This window comes from Carcharhinus amblyrhynchos, chromosome 2 (assembly GCF_965287045.1).
Source record: "Carcharhinus amblyrhynchos chromosome 2, sCarAmb.v2.hapA, whole genome shotgun sequence".
Taxonomy (NCBI): domain Eukaryota; kingdom Metazoa; phylum Chordata; class Chondrichthyes; order Carcharhiniformes; family Carcharhinidae; genus Carcharhinus; species Carcharhinus amblyrhynchos.
The window spans coordinates 58886458-58908655 of record NC_137325.1 but is presented as its reverse complement, the minus strand read 5'-3'; the positions used below and the strand labels follow the sequence as shown (position 1 = coordinate 58908655).

Below are 22198 nucleotides of genomic sequence, written 5' to 3'. Positions count from 1 at the left end.
TGGAGGAAGCTTGCAGGTCATGGAGTTCCCATGCATTGGCTGTCCTTGCCCTTTCGTAGCCCTAATGGGTTTCAGATTATGCTGTCTAAGAAGGCTTGATGAGATCCTGTAGTGTATCTTGCAGATGGTACACACTGCTGTTACTGTGTTTTGGTGGAGGAGGGAGTGAATGTTTGTGGAAATGGTGCCAATCAACCAAGCTACTTTGTCCTGGATGGTGTTGGGCTTCTTGAGACTTTTTAGACATGTACTTACCTAGGCAAGTGGACAGTATTCCGTCACACTCCTGACTTACGCCCCATAGATTGTGAATAGGCTTTGGGGAGTCAGGAGGTGAGTTACTCACTGCTGAACTCCTAGCCACTCACCTGTTTTGTAGCTACACTACTTATATGGCTAGCCCATTTCAGTTTCTGATCAATAGTAACCCCAAGGATGTTGATGATGGAAATTCAGCGATGATAATGACATTGAATGTCAAGGTATTGCCTGGCACTTGTGTGGCATGAATGTTACTTGCCACTTGTTAGCCCAAGCTTGCATATTATCCTGATCTTGCTGTATTTGGACATGGACTGCTTGAGTATCTGAGGAGTCACAAATGATTCTGAACATCATGCATTCATCAGCGAACATTACAACTTCTGATCTTGTGATGGAAGGAACATCATTGATGTAGCAGCTGAAAATGGTTGGGCCAAGGACACTACCCTGAGAAACTACTGCAGTGATTTCCTGGGAGCTAGATAATTGACCTCCAACAACCGCAATCAGTTTCCTTCGTGTCAGGTAGGGCTCCAACCAGCAAAGAGTAATTATATTGCTTCCCACTGACTTCAGTTTTGCTAGGGCTCCTTGATGCCACACTTGGTCAAATGCTGCCTTGATGTAAAGGGAATTTACTCTCACTTCTAGAGTTCAGCTTTTTTGTCCATATTTGAACCAAGGCTATAATGAGGTCAGGAGCTGAAAGCCCTGTAGAACCCAAACTGAGCTTTTGGGAGCAACTTATTTCTAAGCAAGTTCCATTTGACAGCACTTTTAATGACTCCTTCCATCATGTTACTGATGACTAAAAGTTGATTGGCCGGATTGGATTTGTCATGCTTTTTACGGATAGGACAGACTTGGGCAATTTTCCACATTGCCAGGTAGATGCCAACATTAGAGTTGTATTGGAACAGCTTGGCTAGGGGTGAAGCAAATTCTGGATCATAAGCCTTTAATATTATTGCTGAAATATTGTCAGGGCCCATAGCCTTTCAGACGTTTCTTGATATCATCTGAATTGAATTTGTTGAAGACAGGCATCAGTGATGCTGGGACCTTTGGAGGAAGCTGAAATGAATCATCCTCTCAATACTTCTGGTTGACGATTGTGCAAATGCTGCAGCCTGTCTTTTGCACTCATGTACTGGGTTCCTCCAGGATGAGGATACTTGTGGAGCCTCTTCCTCCAGTGGACTATTTAATTGACCATCACCACTCAAGACTGGCTGTGACAATGCTGCAGAGCTTAGATCTGATCTGTTGGCTGTGGGATCACTTAGCTCTGTCTAACATATGCTGCTCATGCTACTTGGCACGCATGTAGTCATGAGTTAAAGCTTCACAAGATGTCACCTAATCTTTAGGTATACCTGATGCTGTTCCTAGTTCATTGAACTCTTCTTTGAATCAGGGTTATTCTCTGGTTTGTTGGTAATGGTAGAGTGGGGGACATAAGGTTACAGATTGTGGTTGAGTCAAATTCTGCTTTTGCTGATGACCCCAGTGCCTCATGGGTGCCTAGTCTTTAGTTGTTAGATCTCTTTGAAATCTATTCCATTCAGCACGATGATAGTGGCACACAACACATTGAAGGGTATCCCCAACATGAAGTCAGAATCTCACCTTCACAAGGGGTGTGTGGTGGTCGCTCCTACCAATACTGTCTTTGATAGATGAATCTGCAGCAGGCAGATAGGATGAGGTCAGATATGTTTTCCCTTCTTGTTGGTTCTCTCATCACCTGCTGCAGATCAATTGAGGCCACTATGTTCTGTAGGACCCAGCCAGCTTGATCAGTACTGGCACTACCAAGCCATTTTTGATGATGGACAACGAAATCCCCCCACCAAATGCACTAGTTGAATTTCTGGGTTGAAGCACATTTAAATCAAACTCTGAATATGTAATGTCATTATATACACAAATAAGTACATTCTAATGCTAGTCTTTTTTGCTTTTATCTGCAAAAATGTACTTACTTTCTACAAAAGTCTTGTAATATCTCACTACATTGGGATGATGGAGCTGCAAAAAATAAATGCCATGTATTAAAGGGAATTATTATAAAATAAACCAGGTTACTAATTATTTCTGTTGAGCCCTGTGCACTATTGTTCTGTCACACTCTTACCAACTACAAATGTGGTGTTATTCTTCAGCATTAAGTTATTGACATGCAAATATTACAAAGACAAGTATTTATTTAAATATCAATCATTTTCAAACAAACTGAAATATTCTTAAGTTTTTGCACTTGCTTTGTTCAAATGTGTAACATTTGATGTAAGGTCATCTGTCATCAAAAGCAATTGCAGCTAAAATCAGCCTAGTAACAAGGACAAATTTCACATTCTACAGAAAAGGAAGAACTTGCATTTATATGATGGCTTTCACAAACTCAGAACATCCCAAATGCCTCACAGTCAATGACGTACTATTTACTCTTCACAGTTCTGTTTTAGTTCAACAACAGGCAACAACTATTACACAGACAGGTATTTATTTAAATATAAATTATTTAATGATCAAATAATGTATTAATTGAGGATTAAATGTTGTACAAAATGATACCCAGCCTTTCTATGAATAGTGCTTTAGGATCTTTTATGTTAGGGATGTATCAGGAGTGTGGCATCCAACAAAATTGGAGGATAACTCACACAAGGTTTTGACCATTTCCCTCTCATTCCCTGCTCAATTTAAACCCACCCTCATATACTATTGATAATACGTTAACACTGCTTTCAGAAGCCCTTCATCTGCCTCAATTTACCCAAAATAGGTTAATCATTGTCCCATTTCAAGTTCAGAAGCTCCCTCAAGGAAAAGATGTGATGAACAAGACCTTACATTAACTGACATCAGCTAAGAGAAAGGCATCCTATAACGTTACATGTTAATAGTAGAATGGAGGGTTTTTCTTATTTTTATTAGATGTGAGCATCGTTGACAAGGTCAGCACTTACTGCTGATTTGCTAAATGCTCTTGAGAAGGTAATGGTGAGCTGCCTTCTATAGTCCATCTGAGGTAAATATACTTTCAGCTGTTGAGCACATACATTTGGCAAATCTGGAAGCAAGTGCAAAATGCATTTCCAGCCATGACTGGAACGCAATTTCACACTGAATGGCCAATTAACAAGCAGCCAGTGTGAAACATGCACTGTGAAAGGCTCAGTGCTGATGGAGAGGTCAGGCAGAGAGAAAGCACTGAGAAAAGGGAAACCGTGTGCTGGTTTTTCTAATGTGCTCCCTCAGTGAGCTGCTGACCAGTAAAAGATACATTGCGATGGAAAAACTATGCACGTAGTGTCTAGTCAGCACATTAAAGCACAAAGCTCAGTCCCAAGACACCTTTTAAACTTTTGTTTCAGTTCAAACTGTTCATCACACCCTGGATCAAGGTTGAAGCTAAAACAAAGACCTCCTGGCTAATCTGCCTGCCAAAAAGCAGACAGACCACGTAAAACCTTAATGTGCTAAATTACCTGCTCGATTATCGGCAAGCATGCTTCCAACTCTAGTGCGAGTGCACAACGATGTCAAGATGCACACCCAACATCTTTTCACACAATCGCATCTGCGTCAGGCATGCGTCCAACTGAGCAATGTAAAATTCTGGCCCAACAGTGCTGTTGTGAGGGGAATTCAAGGGTTTTTCACACAGCAACAGTGAATCAATTGTGACATAATTGCAACACAAAATGGTATATGACTGGAGGGCAATCTCATGTGGTGCTGTTCCCATGCACTTGCTGCCCTTGTCCTGCTAGATGGTAGAGATTGCAGATACAGAAGGGCTGTTGAAAGAAGTATGGCAAGTTGCTGCAGTGAATATTGAATATGGTGTACACTGCTGCCTCTGAGTGCCAGTGGAGGGAACGTTTAAGGTGGTGGACGGCATTGAACATCTTGAGTGTGGTTAGAGTACATTCATCCAGCCACATTCCTAATTTGTGACTTATAGATGGTGGACTGGCTTTAGGTCTTGTTGTGTATAGACATGGATTGTGTCAGTATCTGAGGCACATGAATACTACTGAACACTGTGAAAATGTCAGTGAACCTTCACACTTTTGACTACATGAGGGAGGGAAGATCATTGTTGAAGAAGCTGAAGATTGGGCAAAGACATTATCCTGAGGAACTCCTGCATTAATGTCCTGGAACTGAGATGATTCACTTCCAATAACCACAAACATCTTCCTTTCTGCTACGCATAACTCCAATCAATGAAGAATTTTTTCTCTTGATTCCTATTCACTTCAGTTTTGTTCAGGCTCCTTGATGCCACACATGGTCAAATGCTGCCTTGATGTCAAGGACAGTCACTCACTTTATTTCTTGAGTTCAACTCTTTAGTCTACATTTGGACCAAGGCTGTAAGGAGGTCAGGAGCTCAGTTATCCTGGCAGAACCGAAACTGAGCAATTGGAAGCAAGATATTGCAAGATGTTGCTTGATGGCAAGATCAAGGCCAGCTTCCATCACTTTGATGATGATCAAGAGTAGACTGATTGAAGGTAATTGGTCAGATTGGAATTTCTCTGTTGCTTAAGGATAAGAAATATGTGACCAATTTTGCACATTGTCAGATAAATACCAGTGTTGTGACTACTAGATCAGTTTGACTAACAGCATGGTTAGTTCTGGAGTACGCAGCTTCAGGGCCCATAGACTTTGAAGTATCCAATGCCTTTAGCCATTTCCTGATATTATATGGAGTGAACTAAATTGGCTGAAGACCTACATCAATGATGCTGAAGACTTCAGGAACAGGCAGAAATGGATCAGCCATTCTGCGCTTCTGGTTGCCTCAGCTTTACCTTTTGCAACTGATATCTGGCCTCTCCCATTATTGAAGATGGATATATTTGGATTTTCTTTCTCCTGTTAGTTGTCCACCTTAATTCATAGCTAGATATGGCAGTACTCCAGAATTTGGATCTGTCTTGGTTGGTTATAGGATTGCTTAGTTCTGTCCAATGCGTTCTCCTTCTGCTGTTTGGCAGACATGTTGCAGCTTCACCAGGTTGGAACCTCAGTTTTAGATATGCCTGGTACTGCTCCTAGTGTGCTCTCTTGCATTCTTTATTAAAACAGATTTAATTCAATGTCTACTTTGGATTATGGTAATGGCAGAGTAAGGCATATGCTGGGCCACGAAGTTGCAGATTATGATTGAATACAATACTGCTACTGCAGATAGCCTATTGCATCTCATGTACGCACAGGATGAGCTCCCAGATCTGTTCAGAATCTATTGCATTTAGCATGGTGATGGGCAATATGTTCAGCGTGAAGATGGGACTTTGCCACCACAAGGATTGTGTGCTGGTCTCTCCTACCAATACTATCATGGACATCTGTGCTAGTAGATTGGTGAGTATGAAGTCGAATAGGTTTCTCTCTCCCTTACTACCTGCTACAGGAATATTCAGCAGCTATATCCATTAGGACTCTGCCAACTCATCCAATGGTGCTACTGAGCCACTCTTAGCAATGGACATTGAAGTTCCCCCACCAATGTATATTCTGTAATCTTGTGTTGTTCCAAAATTCTTCCAAGTGGTTTTCAGTTGGAACAGTGCCGATTCATCATTTGAATGAAGGCAATAAGTGATGATCAGCAAGGGCTTTCCTTGTCCAAGTTTGAGGTAATGCCATGAAATTTCATGGAGTCGGAAGTCATACTGAGGATACCCAAGGCTACTCCCTCCCTACAGCGTACTTATGAAATAACTGTGGCCTCTAATCAAGCTGTCCCATAGAGCTACACCACTGGCATTTAATCAATGAAGTGAAAAATTGTCCAGATATCTTCTGTCCATGAAAGGCAGGATAAATCAATCTCACCAATTACCACATGCAGAAGTGGATGTACAATGAAACTCATCATGCTTAGGTGCAGGGCCCCAACGAATTAGGAGACCACGTGTTAGCTAGTGGCACCAGACAGCCAATCAGAGCCTGGTTACTCTGCGTTTGCTCTCACGTTGAGCTATCAGCAGGCAATGCAGAGTGAAATCAGACTCTGATTGGTGAGTCTGAAAGAGCAGGAAAATACTGGTCTGAACCAGGTGAATGATTAACTTGAGGTGTGTGAGGAATCAAGAGAGGCAACTCGGCGAGGATGGAGAGGCAAAGGCTGCTGAGGCTTCACCGTTTTTGTGAAAAGCAAATAGATATTGTAACTTGGCCTAAGGCAGGCCAGTACACCATCATGAGGTGAGGTCAGCTGCAGCAGGGAGCAAGGAGAGAGGAGTAGGCAACTCGACCCAGCCTGAGAGCAGATCAGCAACAGCAAGGCACCAAAAGCCAGCACGTGGTGAAGTCAGCCACCGAGTGAAACAGGCAAGGTGAGCAGATTTGCGACTCAACCCAGGGCAGGCCAGCAACTGTGAGGCATGACACCCCAAATAAAGCCTTAACTATGAAGAGATGAGTGAGGCAGGAAACTGCCTTGAAAATTGAGAGGGATAAGACTATGAGAATGGAGAGTGTGAGGTTGGGGTACTGTGAGGTGCATGAGGTCAAAGGGGGCCAGAAATGAAGGTGAGCGCACAGCTCCATGAAGTGTAAATTAACCTCTCATGTGTATTAGAGAGTCTAACAATCTCTCTTGACATTCAATAGCATTACTATCATCAAATTCCCTTCATTCACATTGTGTGGTCAACAGAAACTTAACCATACAAACCACATAAATGTGATGACGTATTTCTGTGGAAAGACAGAATTTGAAAATACATAAGTCTCACTGAAGTTCTTCATTTACAGTTAGATTTTTGAGGTCGGGCAGAGAGAGGACATGCCCCCCTTTCTTGCTCTGCCACTTTTCATTCGCCTCATGTCCAATCTTTGTTGCCTCTTGTGATGACTTGCCCTTACATTGTGACTTGTTGTCTTGTCCCCTGGAGTTTTTCCATTTTTATTCACGCTAGTCTTTTTTGAGCGGAGTGGTGGACAGGGATGTATTTGTGTGGTGGGAGAGAAAAGGAAAAGAGGGACTTTTTTGCTTGTGGAGTATATGGGAGGAAGGAGAAATTTGAGGAGGGGATCTGAGGGAGAAGAGCTTGTGTACTGCATTGGATAGAATCCCAAACTAGTTAAGTTAGTTAACAAGTTTTCATATGCATAGATGTCATGAGTAGAATGTCCAACATTAATGAACATGTCAAATGTGTCAGGAGAAAAAATTTGATTAGTATGTTTGGTGGCAAGTTACTCACCTCCTTACTCTCCAAATCCTTTCCACCATGTACCAGAACTCTGATACAATGCTCCCCACTTGCCTGAATGAGTGAAGCTCCATTAACATTCAAGAAGTTCAATGCAATCCAAGAAAAAAATAGCCCGCTTTATGAGCACCTCTTTCAGATTCACTCTCTCTGTTGCTGATGCAGCATAGCTGTAGCGTATACCATCTACAAGATGCACTGCAGTAATCCAGCAAACTTTGTTCAATAAAATCACCCAAATCTGCTGCCTCTACCACCTAAAAGAACAAGGCAGCAAGCACATGGGAACATCACCATCTCCAGGTTTCAAACTATGTCACACTGCATCCTGATTTGAGTCTGTACTGCCATTAATTCATCATTGTTAGGTAATAATTCTGGAACTTCTAACCTAAATAGCATTGTGAGAGTACCTTCACCATATAGATTGAAGCAGTTCAAGAAGGCAGCTACAATCACCTTCTCCAGGGCAACTGGGGTCCAGCAATAAATGGGCCATGTCAGTGACATTCACATCTCGTGAATAAATTATCAAAGAGAATAATAGTTTAAAAGCATGGTCCTTTACACATTTGGGATAATCTAATTGATTTAATGCTCTACGTGCTGATGTATTTTTACTAGAAACTTCAGCAAAATGAATTAACATTCATTCAGCAGACATTCTCTAATTATTATGAACACACAACTGATTATAAAAATATTAGTGATGGTCATTTTTAATGTACTATACATATAAAACAAAAACAGGCTTTAAAAAAAAAGACAAGAGAAAGCACCTGTTCTCTAATTATTGTTAGTTCAGACACGATTTTCTCTACACTACTATCACGATCCTTTTTGTCCTTTCCAAAAGCCGGGTTGTGCAAATTAACTTCTTTCATTGCGAGTAAATTCTGTCCACTGTATTTTCTAACCTGCAAAATCAAGAAGAAATCTAAAGTATATATTTAATGGGTACGTTGCAAAAAGCTACTAAAATATTACTATAAAAGGAAAGCTCACCTTAAAAACATTCCCAAATGCTCCACTCCCAAGATAGTCTAAAATGGCATAATTACCAATAAACTTTGTTGGAGCTTTATTTTGGTTAACTCCTTCAATATTTTCAGTGATTTGTTTTAGTTCATCAGTCTAGGCACAAAATTGCAAGACACATTACAATGTTTCTGTGGAAAAACAGAACTTTGAAAATAAACACGTCTAACTGGAGTTTTTCACTTACAGTTAAAGAGTTCAACTTAGTTACCAAATTTTCATATGCACGGATGTCACGAGCATAATGTCCAACGTCAATGAACATCTCAAACATGTCAGAAGGAAATAACCTGCATTTTAAAAATCTGATGAGTGAGAGTCAATCAAGAAAATGTTGACATTAAACAAGTGAAACAAACCTAGAGGACAGGAAAAAAAATCCACTATTCTTACACAATCAGTTAAATCCATGGGCTACTCATGTGTTATTAGATATTTGGAAATTATTGCTTTAGCAAGTACTTATCCTCTCTAATTTAAGTGAAAGCATATATTAATTGATGGGGTAGCTGTGATGTGTTACAGTTCATTCAGGAAGCACAAGTTGCTATGGTAACATACATTTTTGTAGTCTGGAGCTATGGTGATTGTGGAGGCTCCAATGTTCTCACCAACAAATAACTGACCAGGAATCTCTTCCACAATTACTGCCTATCACGATCATATATTGGAGGAGTATTGAGGAGTGTTTGAGGACTCTGAGTCTGTACATGATGGAGTTTGGAAAGATGAGAGGGGATCTCAGTGAAAAGAACAGAACACTGAAAGGCCTGGATAGAGTGGACATGGGGAAGATGATTCCATTAATTGGAGAGACTAGGATCCAAGGGTACAGCCTCAGAGATGAGAAGGGGTTTCTTCAGCCAGAAGGTGGTATACATTGCCACAGAAGGCTGTGGAAGCCAGTTCATGGAATGTATTTAAGACAGAGATAGATAGGTTCTCTATTGGTAAGGGAATCAAAAGTTATAGGGAAAAGGCAGCAGAATGGGGTTGAGAAACTTATCAGCCATGATTGAATGGAAAAGTAGACTTGCTGGGCCAAATCGCTTAATCCTGATCTTATATCTTATGATCTTATGGAAGGGTTTGCAGCTTGACACTCAATATGTTTCATGCATTATGAACACAACTTTTTTGGCTGTCAGGTCCTGAGCTGGGACTCAAAACTGTAGTTTATGAGTCAGAGGGAGGAGTGCTAACCATGCCATCACAAAATCTATTGTCAATTGAAGTAAGAGGTAGCAAATGGAATGCCTTGCTCAACTACAAAGATAATGGAGTCAAAGTTCACATGGACTAGCCTTTCAGCACTGGATTATGATTATTAGTACACCCATACCTGTTCATATTGAAGAGGGTAAGACACTAAACTTGTCTCATCCAAACGGTTTCAGTGCTACTTTCTGTACCTCCAGGCAAGCTCTGCAGGCCTACTAAAGAGGCACTTGTGAGAGGGTAGCGCATGGGTAGGGTGGTTAGCACTGCTACCACATAGCTCCAGGGACCTGGGTTCAATTCCAGCCTTGGGTAATTCATGTAAAGTTTGCACATTCTCCCCATATCTATGTGGGTGTCATCTGGGTGCTCCAGTTTCCTCCCAGAGTCCAAAGATGTATAGGTTAGATGGATTGATCATGCTAAATTGCCCCTTAGTGGCCCAAGATGTGTAGGTTACGGGCATTAGAGGGATAAATGGGTGGGGTAATGGGGATAGGACAGGGAATGGGCCTGGGTAAGATGCTCTTTCAGAGATTTGGTGCAAACTCAATGGGCCAAGTGGCCTCCTTCTGCACCTAGGGATTCTATGTTGTTTCTATGATTTATGAAGGCAAGAAATTGAAATTTGGAGGGAATGGAATCATGAACTTTTTCAAAATCTCAAATTTAAGCAGTCGTAACAACACTTGTGAAACTTAATGTGAATAGCTTAAATATTTCTAAAGCTTTTGCATCCCACAGGGCTGTGGGACATGAGGTGTCAAAAATTGGAAATGCCTGAAAGGCAGATGGGATTCAACCTTTGACTTGTAACAGATTTGCAGAAGTTGTTTAGCCGTGTTTATTGCTGTGGTTCAACAGCAGAAAATGAAGGATGTTAAATACTGCAAAAGTAATTGTGTGGAGATTATGGGTGGAGGAGTAAAAGATGGAAGACCACACCTGCTTGACTCTGTTCTGGCTACAAAGGGCACATTGTGCACAATATGTTTTCATGGAAAATAAAGTTGACTTTTATTGGTAGAATTCACAAAAGTGGAAATCAATTATGAGCTCATAGATAAATATACGTGAATTTTTAAAAAAAAATTATTATGAATTTTGAAAATCATAATTTGTGAGTTAAAAACATGTTTTGGTAGAATTTTTCACTCAGAGTCAATTCTGAGCAGATGTTGCAGTTCTTGCAGATTATCCAGAGGAGCACTCACAGAAAGCATCAGCACAAACTACATACCCTGGTTTAATACCTTGTTCGATAGTATTACTAATATAAAGAAAAGCTAAGTTTCTGACCTCAGTCCAGTGCTACAGTAAGGTACCACGCAGATATAGGGCACTTCTTGTAGAGGGGTGAAAATCAGATTTAAAAATCTGTAATGCATTACATTTTAACTTGCTTAAGGAGTTACTGAAATCCTGGAATAAAGAACAAGAGTTCATACCAATGTGTAGGTGACAATTACATTTGGATACTGTACCTTTTGAACAGCTGTCTGTTCCTTTCCATGCTGAAGAGAAAACGCAAAGCTCGAAATGCATAGCACTGTAATGAAAATGTTATGCGTTGGATGTACATAAATATTAATGAAATGAACAGGCATACTACATGTCAATACATGTACAGTTCAGATCTATAACACTATATATAAAAAGGCAGATGTTATTATATGACAAAAAGAGCCAATTATTTTTTGAGACACAGAGATAAATCACATCAATTTTCCCAGCCATTTCATATTGGTAATAGTTACACAAAACTAAAACTGACTGATCACAACTTATATTGAAAAATCAATGTTTGAGGGATTGTTTTCTTTGCTATTTTTACTATTGCACAAATGAGTTAAGCCACAGAAATTAACTTGCAATATTATGCACAGTCGCTTTCTGTTGTAATCTGAGAAATGAATTTTATTTTCAATAAGCAAATTCAACATACATCATCAACACGATCACCCTGATTTAGAACACAGAACTCTACAGCACAAACAGGCCCTTCGGACCACAAGTTGTGCCGATCACATCTATACCTACCAAGCCATAGAACTATCTGTAACTCCCAATCCCATTAGATCCCATATACTCATCCAGAAGTCTTTTAAAAGACCCCAGCAAGTTCGCCTCTACCACCACCGACAGCAGCTGATTCCACTCACTCACCTCCCTCTGATTTAAGCGAGGAGACTTAGAAAGTCAATTCAATTCAGTGCTCCATTTAGAAGCTGGTAAACTGAATGAAAAACTGAATTATTGATTGCATTTTTAAAAATGCATTCTTGGGCTATGGATATCACTGGCTAGCGCAGTAAGAAGTTTAACAACACCAGGTTAAAGTCCAACAGGTTTATTTGTAGCAAATGCCACTAGCTTTCGGAAGTGGCTGTTCCTTCATTAGGTGGATGGGAGTTCTGGTGTTGTGAATCTTCTTACTGTTTTTACAACACTGTTTGTCCAATGCTGGCATCTTCACATCATCACTGACTAGACCAGCATTCATTGCTTATTGCTCTTCAGAAAGTGGTGATCAGCTGCCTTTTTGAATCATTCTCAGCCATGTGGTGTAAGTAGACCCACAGTGCTGTTAGGGAGGGAGTTCCAGGATTTTGGCTCAGCATTAGTGAAGAAATGACTGATATAGTTCTGAATCAGGATGGTGTGTGGCTTGAAGGAAAACTTCAAGTTGGTGGTGCTACCATACATCTGCTGCCATTGGCCATCTGGATGGAAATGGTCATAGGTTTGGAAACTGCTCTCGAAGAAGCCTTGATGAGTTCCTGCAGTACATGTGCAGATCATACATATATAGACGTGTACTATGGAGGGTATGAATGTTTGTGGATTGTATATCAATCAGGTGGGCTGCTTTGTCCTGAATGGGATTGAGCTTTTTGAGTGTTGTTGGAGCTGCACTTATCCAGGCAAATGGAGAGTATTCCACCATCCTCCTAACTTGTGCCTCGTAGATGGTGATCCGGCTTTGGGAAACCATCGATAAATTACTCACTTCAGGCTTCCTAACCCCAAACCTGTTCTTATGGCCAAAGTATTTATGTGACTGCTTCAGTTCAGTTCTGGTCAATAGGAACCTCCAGGGAAGTTGATGATGGAGCTTCAGCACTAATGATACTATTGAATGCCAAGGGGCAATGATTAGATTCTCACTTGTTGGAAATGGTCATTGTCTTGCACTTGTGCCAGGACGTAACTTGCCACATGTCACCCCAAGCTTAGATATTGTCCAGGTCTTTCTGCGTTTGGACATAGAATCAAATAATCTTTATGAAGCAGAAGGAGGCCTTTTAGCCCATTGAGTCTATACTGGCTCTCCAAAAGTACATTCTACCTTGTCCAACTCACCTGCTTTATCCCCATAACTTTTCACATTCTTTCTTTTCAGATAGCAATCCAATTCCCCTTTAAATACCTCAATGAAACCTATTTCCACCACCCTATTAACATGTTTGTCACAGACTCCAGCCACCCTCTGGCTGAAAACTGTTTTCTCACATCATTTTCACTCCTTTTGTCAATTATTTTGATTCTTGATGCTCTTGAGTGGGAACAGTTTCTCACTGTTTACCCAGCCCACAACCCTCAGGATCTTGCATACCTCAAGGAGAATACCATAGGAGATCCTCACGTCTCCTGTGAGTCTTCTCTTCTCCAAGGAAAATAATCCCAACCTCTCCAATCTATCCTCATTACTACTGTTCCTTATCCCTGGAATCATTCTTGTAAATCTCTTCTGCAATCTCTTCAATGCCTTCACATCTTTCCTCAAGAAAGAGATACAGTACACCAGATGAGCCCTAACTAACATCATATAAAAGTACAACATGACCTCCTTACTCTTGTCCTTAATAATAATGGCTAGACACTATATGTTTTATTAACTGCTCTCTCAATATACTCTCTACCTTCAATAACTTATGTACATATACACCGAGGTCCTACTGTACCTGCACTTCCTTTAGAATATCTCCCTGTATTTTACCTTCTCTCCATATTCTTCCTGCCAAAATGAATCAGCTCACACTTTTCTACATTGAACTTCATCTGTCACTTGTTTGCCCAAACCACCAACATGTTTATGTTCTTTGAAGTTCAATAATATCTTCATAACAGTTGGCAATATTTCCAATCTTTGTTTTATCTGCAAATTTTGAAACCATGCCCTGAACACCACAGGTCATTAATATAAATCAGGAAGACCCTGAACCCTGGGGAACTCCAATACAAACCTTCCTCCAATTTGAAAAACAACCATTTATCACTACTTTGTTTCCTGTCACAAAGCCAATTTCTTATCCAAATGCCTAATTCCCTTTTATTCAATGAGCTAGTGTTTTGCTCACAAGTCTATTGTGTGGCACTGTACAAATATCTTTTGAAAATCCATATACAACACATCAAGAGCATTGTCCTGATCAACCTTCTCTGTTACCTCCTCAAAAAACTCCAGCAAGTTAGTTCAACATGATTTTCTTTCAATGAATCTATGCTGGCTTTCCTTAATTATCCTGCATTTATCCTGGTTTATCCTGCTGTTTTGCAGAGGGTTCCCTCCTACTGCAATCAACCTGACCGATTTGTAGTTGCTAAGGACTGTTTTAGAAACTGAAGAGCTACTGAATGCTGTGAAGGCTGCTGAACATTAAGCAATCATCCACAAACATTCCTATTTGTCTCATCTTATGATGTGCAGTCATCAGCAAACATCCCCACTTCTGACGTTATAATGGAAGGGAGGTCATTGATGAAGCAGCTGAAGATAGTTGGGCCTACACTCAATTGTAGTGTTGAGTACAATTCTGCTGCGGCAGATCTCCACCTACCCTGAGAAACTCTTGCAGCGATGTCCTGGAACAGAGATGATTGACCTCCAACAACAAAAATCATCTTCTATTGTGCTCAGTATGACTCCAACTAGAAACAAATTTTCCCCACAATTCCCAATGAGTCCAGTTTTGTTCCTTGATGCCATACTCAGTCAAATGCTGCCTGATGTCAAAGACATCACTCTTACCTCACCACTGGAGTTCAGGTCCTTTGCCCATGTTTGAATCAAGGTTCTCATGAGGTCAAGGGCTAAATGATCCTGATGAAACTCAGATTGTGCATCAATCAGCAGGTTATTAGGAAGTAAGTACTGCTTGTATATTAATGACAGTCTAGGTCATTAATATAATTTTGATGACCTTGTCCATTACTTTACTGATGATCAACAGTAGACTGATGGGGTGATCAATGGTCATGTTGGATTTGTCTTGATTTTAGTATACAGAACATACCTGGACAATTTTCCACATTCCTGAGTAGATTCCAGTTTGGAACAGTTTGGCCAGGGGTGCAGCAAGTTCAGTAGTATTGTTGGGATATTGTCAGGGCCCATAGCTTTTAACATCCAGTGCCTTCATCCTTTTCTTGATGTCACATAAAGTGAATTAAATTGGCTGAATAGTGGCATTTGTGATGCTGGGGACCTCCAAAGGAGGCTAAGATAGATCATTCAAATTTGCATTTGTGGCTGAAGATTGGTGCAAATGTTTCAGTCTTATTTTTCACAATAATGTGCTGTTCCTTCCCATCATCGAGGCTATTTTTGGAGCCTTCTCCAATAGGGTGTTGTTTAATTGCCAACCACAATTCATGATTGGAGATGGCAGGACTGCAGAGCTGATATCTGATTGATTGATTGTGGGATTGTTTATCTCTGTCTATCACTTGCTGATTCGGCTGTGTGTTCTGCAAATTGTTCTGAGTTGTAGCTTCACCAAGTTGATGCCTCATTTTTAAGTATGCCTGGTGCTGCCTCTAGCATGTCCTGTTGCACTCTTCACTGAACCAAGTTGGTCTTCCAGTCTAATAATAATGGCAGAGTGGGAAAATGCCAAGCCATGAGGTTGTAGATTGTATGGAGTACAATCCTGCTGCTGTTGACCTCCCACAGTGCCTTGTAGGTGCCCAGTCTTGAATTGCTAGCTTGAAGTCTATCCCATTCAGCAAGGTGGTCATGCTACACAACACAATGGAGAGTATTCATTCCATAAGACAAAGATTGTGCAGTGGTCATGCCTACTAATACTATCATGGACAGATGGATCTGAGGCATGCAGATTAGTGAGGATGAGGTCAAGTATGTTTCTCCCTCTTGCTGGTTCCCTCATCACCTGCTGCAGACCCAGGCTATTTCCTTTAGGAATTGGCCAGCACGGTCTGTACTGGTGCAATCAAACCACTCTTGGTAATGGACATTGAAGTCCCCCACGCAGAGTACATTCTGTGCCCTTGGCACAATCAGTGCTTCCTCTAGGCAGTGCTCAACATGGAGGATTACTGATTCATCAACTGAGGGATGGGTGGTATGTGGTAATCAGCAAGAGATTTCTCTGTCCACGTTGAACATGGTCACATAAGACTTCATGGGGTCCAGAATCGATGTTGAGGACTTTCAGGACAACTCTCTCTCCTCACTGTACACCACTGCACTACATAACTCTGTTGACTCTGCTCTGCTGGTGGGATAAGATATACCAGGAATGGTGATGGTTGTGTCTGCAACATTATCTGTGAACTATGATTTTGTGAACATGACTGTCAGACTGTTGTTTGACTAGTCTGTGGTGCAACTCTCCCAATTTTGTCACAAGCCTCCATCTGTCAGTAAGGAGAACTTTTGTCAGGTTGACAGGGCGGAGTATGCTGTTTTCTTGTCCATGCCTAAATTGATGTTGAGTGGTATGCCTGATTTCATTCCTTATATGCTTAGCAGGTTGGTACAACTGAGGGGCTTGCTAGACAATTTCAGAGGGCATTTAAGAGTCTATCACATTGCTGTGGGCTAGACCAGGTAAGGATGGCAAATTTTGTTCCCTAACATGTATTAATATGTGTTCATACATGCAACAATGCCAAATTCTGTCAATGTCCAAACTAATTGTTCAGAAACAAATATGATTCAATCTCTTAGGAATGCTTATACCAAAAAAAACATACTGGTTTTAGAAAAAAAATAAAATTGATGTGATAACAAAATTACCTGCAAGATATCTGCTTTTGGTGCATTCCCTTGTTTGCTTGGTAGAATTAACTTTCCTATCACATAAATGCCATTCCCCTGTGTAAAAAATTTAAAAAACAATAACATTAAAGATTTAGTTCAGGTTTTAAGCAATATATTCCTCAGATTCTATTAAATATTCAGACTAAACCTTTCCTAATTCTAATGATTTCAAGCTTCATTTCTGGTCAGCACTGCATCAGCTGCTCACAGTGAGGGTGGCAATATGGCTGCTACAATCACAATACCAGGGTAGTTAGGACATAGTTAATCTATTCCTGATTTTTATTGAGTGACCTTTGTTGGGAAGTACAATTGTGAGGTGTTGACTGAGAATAGCAGGGCCAGTGCAAGAGACCTTCAGCCTTGCACCACCCCCATAATTGACTTTCCAAAATGAATATTGCACATTAATTTGATTAAAAAGTTCGAATTTAAAATTACAGATTTATTTAACATGAAAAAGAGAATATTATGATACTGCTGATATTTTTTCATTGTTCCACAATTTCCACAAGAAATGTACTGGAAGAAATGCACATTATAATGTGCTACATGGGCCACATGATATAAAACTGTGTTCCTACAAACAGTTACTAAATGATTTTGTACACAATGTATAGAATCAATAATCATTATGACAGAGTGAGCTAGATTAAATTACATTCTTTGGTATTATTTACTACTTGTGAATTTTGAAATTGTCATGTAGATGTACAAATTTGCAAAATGTCACATGAGCAGAATGAACAATCTGGTATGAAATTTTGGGAACAATTGCAAAGGTAAATACATAGAAACCTATCTGTATATCAGTACAGGTAGATTTATATCAGCAGATCTGGACCTTTCATTTCCACTGTTGAAACCTGAAGTCGTTTCCATGTGTAAGAGTGGCCAAAGGCAAAAAGATCTGAATTTTTATGTGATGAGGAATCAAATACACATTATATAAGTAGCAAAGTCACTGCAGTGTGACTAGCTGGTGTCATGATCCATGTTGATGTTACCTGTGCAGGTGTCCCAACTTGAAACACCAGTTTGTGATGGTGTATAGTTTTTGTTTGGAATATTGTGAGGAGTCACATAAAAACCCAGTTAAGAACCAGTCCAGTTGCCATATAACAATTATAAAAGAAGATTTATTAACTTAAAAGAAAAGTACACACAAAAAGCACTGCAACACTCTAAGACACTTAAATACAGGAATAACTAAACATCCACAGTTTATGTAGAAATTACCTCTTGTTTCAAAATATGTCTATGATCCCTAAACAAATTACGACTTTCTTCTCACAAACAACATCCAAATTAACTAAATCTATAAATCAAGTCCAGCTTATAGTTACTACACAATACATAACTGATGATCAAGTCTGGGAAATGACTTTTTCTAGTCCAACAAGAATACTTAAACTGTCATTATGATGATTTCCTACAACTTCTTGGATTTAAGACTTAGATGTAATACTATAGCATCTCCGAGAAGTTAAAGTTTTTACAGGGCCCCTTTGCTGTGAAATGGATCTTGTTCTCCTGGTTGTGAGTATTGGACTCACTTCTAGCTGTGAGGTGTGGACTGACTTTTCTGCTTCTGAGTGGGGCGACAGTTGTACTGTTCTTCATTTTGTTATTTAAAATTAAGAGTCAGCTTCGACACATCTCAAAATCTTTCCTTTTGCGGAACTTATATTTTTATAGCTCTGAAATCACCCATTTAGGTAACTTGCTTCTGCTTGGGGATGTTAACATTTTTATAGCTGTCATCTAATTAATCTGATTCTACTCTACAGCAATTTACACCTGATCATCTTTCGATGCTGTCATGTCTTTTGAATACCCTGATCACCTTTAGAGGCTTGCCCATCCCTCAAAAAGCTGGCTGTAACTGTTGCTAAGCAGATTTCTACCTTTCAGGCCTTTTTTAATTTTTACTTGTGTTGCTTCTAGGTAAATTCTTGACACTGAAAATTATAGTACTATTTATGATCTGTAATGAAATGCAAATGGCTCTCATTACTTGGGTGCAATGGACTTCAAGTAGGTAGAAACATTACTATTGCCTTAGTTTACTCCCTATTAACAGCAAGACTGTTAATCAACAAATTTGGATCAACAAATTTGTAGAAAATTACAAAACTGTCCTCAATATTTCAACATGTCGCAGGGTAGAATAGGTGTAGGGTGATGCGGCGGCGGGGGCTCGTTGGGCCGAAGGGCCTGTTTCCCGTGCTGGGTTGTTCTTTGTTCTTTATGTCTGCTTTTCATGTACATATAATGCAGGGTAAAGTCCATACTAACAACAGAACATAACTTTGCTACTTAATGTGTACCATAGGCAGGGAAGCTTCAGTAAAGTGTCAAGGGTCAAGCTGAAGTTGCTATTTGAAAAATCACTGTTCATTGAGCGCAGGGGAAATAGAACAGCACCATAAACAGTGAGACTGAGAGCAGAGCCCAGGAGGTAAAAGAGCTCAGTGCTGGTAGCACTGGTACTGAGGCTCAGTGGACAATCAGATTTAGAGAAAATAAAGCTTGATGTTATGGGGAACTAGGTAAGTGATTGGTTGGTAAGTATTTACCCTATTGTTCATTTATCTTTAAGTACTGGTACAATTTCTTGGTAAATGTATTGTTTCCTTCATAGGTTTCTGTGATAGCAGGAGTAAAGCTTATTGGGAGTAGTAGGATTTATTAATTAGAATAAATAAATATAAATATACAAAATGGAATAAATACCTAAAACACATATCTGTGTAATTAAAAAATGCATAACTTTTAGTTGTAGGTGGTACCAGCTTTAATAAGCACAGTAAATTGTAATGTACATTGTAATTATTCAAAATTAATTAAGAAAGTAATTAAACTAAATTAATTAAATAAGATAAGTTTCATATGTATAAACAACATAACAATAGCTGGACAGGTGTTATGTTGCAACTGTGGATTGCAACAGTTTCTGGATGCTAAAGTGATCCAGGAATTATGGATCAGGATTATTGATCTCTAAACTGAACTATAGACATTGTGCTACATGAGAGGTGGAGAAATATTTGGACACATTGTTCCAGAAGATGGTTATATCTCTTAGAATAGTGTTATCTGTTTTAAACAGAAGTGAGGGACAGAATGATGTCACCGTGAGTGAGGCAGGTAAAAGAATTAAGCAGCAGAGGAGCCTCAGACTTTGCAATTGTCAATCAAGTTTGAGATGCTTGCAACAGGCGTGATAGGGGTGGGTCGCTGAGAGGTGGGGGAGTGACGTTGTTAGTTAAGGATTGCATCATAGCAGTGCAGAGGGAGGGAGCTATAGAGGATATAGGAATCGAGTCGCTATGGGTGGAGTTGAGGAATAAGAAGGGAGATGTTACTATGTTGGGTGTGTACTACAGACCGCCCAACAGCCCGAGGGCTGTGGAAGAAGGGATAAGCAGGGACATTCTAGATAAGTGCAGGAAGAATAGGGTGGTGGTAGTGGGAGATTTTAATCTCCCCGGGGTAGACTGGAAGGTGCTGAGATCAGAGGGTGCTGACGGGGAGGAATTTGTACAGTGTGTAATGGAAGGATCCCTGGAGCAGTATGTGGATAGCCCGACCAGAGAGGGGGCTATACTGGACTTGGTTCTGGGGAATGAGCCTGGGCAGGTGGTTGACGTTGAAGTAGGAGAGCAGGTGGCTAACAGTGACCACAACTCTGTCTGGTTTAAGATATTAATGGATAAAGATGAAGCCTGTCCTAAGGGGAGGGTGTTAAACTGGGGGAGGGCTAGATACAACCGGATTAGACAGGATCTTAAAGATACAGACTGGGGTAAGCTGTTTGATGGCAGGTCGACGCTGGGTATGTGGGAGTCTCTCAAGGGAAAACTAAAATCTTTGCAGGAAAGGCACATGCCGGTCAAGAGGAAGGATGGGAAGGGTAGGATTAGAGAGCCGTGGGTAACTAGGGATATTGAGGCCCTGGTCAGGAGGAAGAGGGAGGCGTACATTAGATCTAGGCATTTGAGGACAGAGATAGCGTTAGAAGAATACAGAGAATGTAGGAGAGAACTTAAAAGGGGCATCAGAAAGGCAAAAAGGGGCCACGAAATGGCTTTGGCGGGTAGGATTAAAGAAAATCCTAAGGCATTTTACTCCTATGTTAGAAATAAAAGGATGGTTAGAGGGAAGATTGGTCCTCTCAGGGACAGAGGAGGGGAACTATGCTTGGAGCCTGGGGGAATGGGGGAGATCCTGAATGAATACTTTGCGTCGGTATTCACGCAGGAGAGGGGCCCGATGTCTGGTGCTGTGCTTGAGGAGTTTGAGGATCCGTTGAGGGATATAGTCATCACGAGGGAAGAGGTGTTGGGACTTTTAGACAGTATAAAGACGGATAAATCTCCGGGGCCTGATGGCATCTATCCCAGGCTGCTAAGGGAGGTGAGGGATGAAATTGCTGGGCCTCTGACGCAAATCTTTGTCTCTTCTTTGGACACAGGTGAGGTCCCAGAGGATTGGCGCATTGCAAATGTAGTACCGTTGTTTAAGAAGGGTCAGAGGGATAACCCAGGGAATTATAGGCCGGTGAGCTTGACTTCAGTTATAGGCAAGCTAATGGAGAGGATCCTCAAGGATAGGATGTATGAACATCTGGAGCGCTGCAATCTGATCAGGGATACGCAGCATGGCTTCGTTACAGGGAGGTCGTGCCTTACAAATCTAGTGGAATTTTTTGAAGAGGTGACAAAAACGGTTGACGAAGGACAAGCCGTTGATGTCGTCTATATGGATTTCAGTAAGGCGTTTGACAAGGTCCCTCATGGTAGGCTGATAGAAAAGGTGAAGGCTCATGGGATACAAGGCCAGGTATGTAGATGGGTGGAGAACTGGCTTGGGAGGAGGAGACAGCGAGTAGTAGTGGAAGGCTCCTTTTCCAATTGGAGGCCTGTCACCAGTGGTGTGCCGCAGGGCTCGGTACTTGGACCTCTTCTATTTGTGGTATATATTAACGACTTGGAAGAGGGGGTAGGTGGTTTGATCAGCAAATTTGCTGATGACACTAAGATGGTTGGATTGGCGGGTACTGAGGAGCAGTGCCTGGCAATGCAACAGGACATAGACAGGCTGGTAGATTGGGCAGATAGATGGCAAATGGAATTTAATCCGGAGAAATGCGAGGTGATGCACTTTGGCCGGAATAATGTGGAGGGGAGTTATACGATAAAAGGTAGAACTATCCGGAGTATAGATACGCAGAGAGACCTGGGGGTGCAAGTGCACAAGTCCCTGAAGGTGTTGGTGCAGGTGCAGAATGTGATGAGGAAAGCGTATGGTATGTTAGCCTTCATAGGAAGAGGTATAGAATATAAGAGTAGGAGTCTGA

General features: G+C 40.8%; 1 protein-coding gene across 1 annotated transcript in view; it reads right to left on the bottom strand.

Moving 5' to 3' along the window:
* Positions 1-22198, bottom strand: part of nek10 (NIMA-related kinase 10) — a 265380-nt gene that overhangs the window by 131154 nt on the left and 112028 nt on the right. The window contains exons 15-20 of the mRNA XM_080206316.1: positions 16813-16890; positions 11252-11316; positions 8737-8839; positions 8517-8645; positions 8291-8428; positions 2250-2295 (exon numbers count right to left, since the gene is read on the bottom strand). Coding sequence (XP_080062442.1) covers positions 2250-2295; positions 8291-8428; positions 8517-8645; positions 8737-8839; positions 11252-11316; positions 16813-16890 — 559 coding nt within the window. The remainder of the gene's footprint in view (positions 1-2249; positions 2296-8290; positions 8429-8516; positions 8646-8736; positions 8840-11251; positions 11317-16812; positions 16891-22198) is intronic.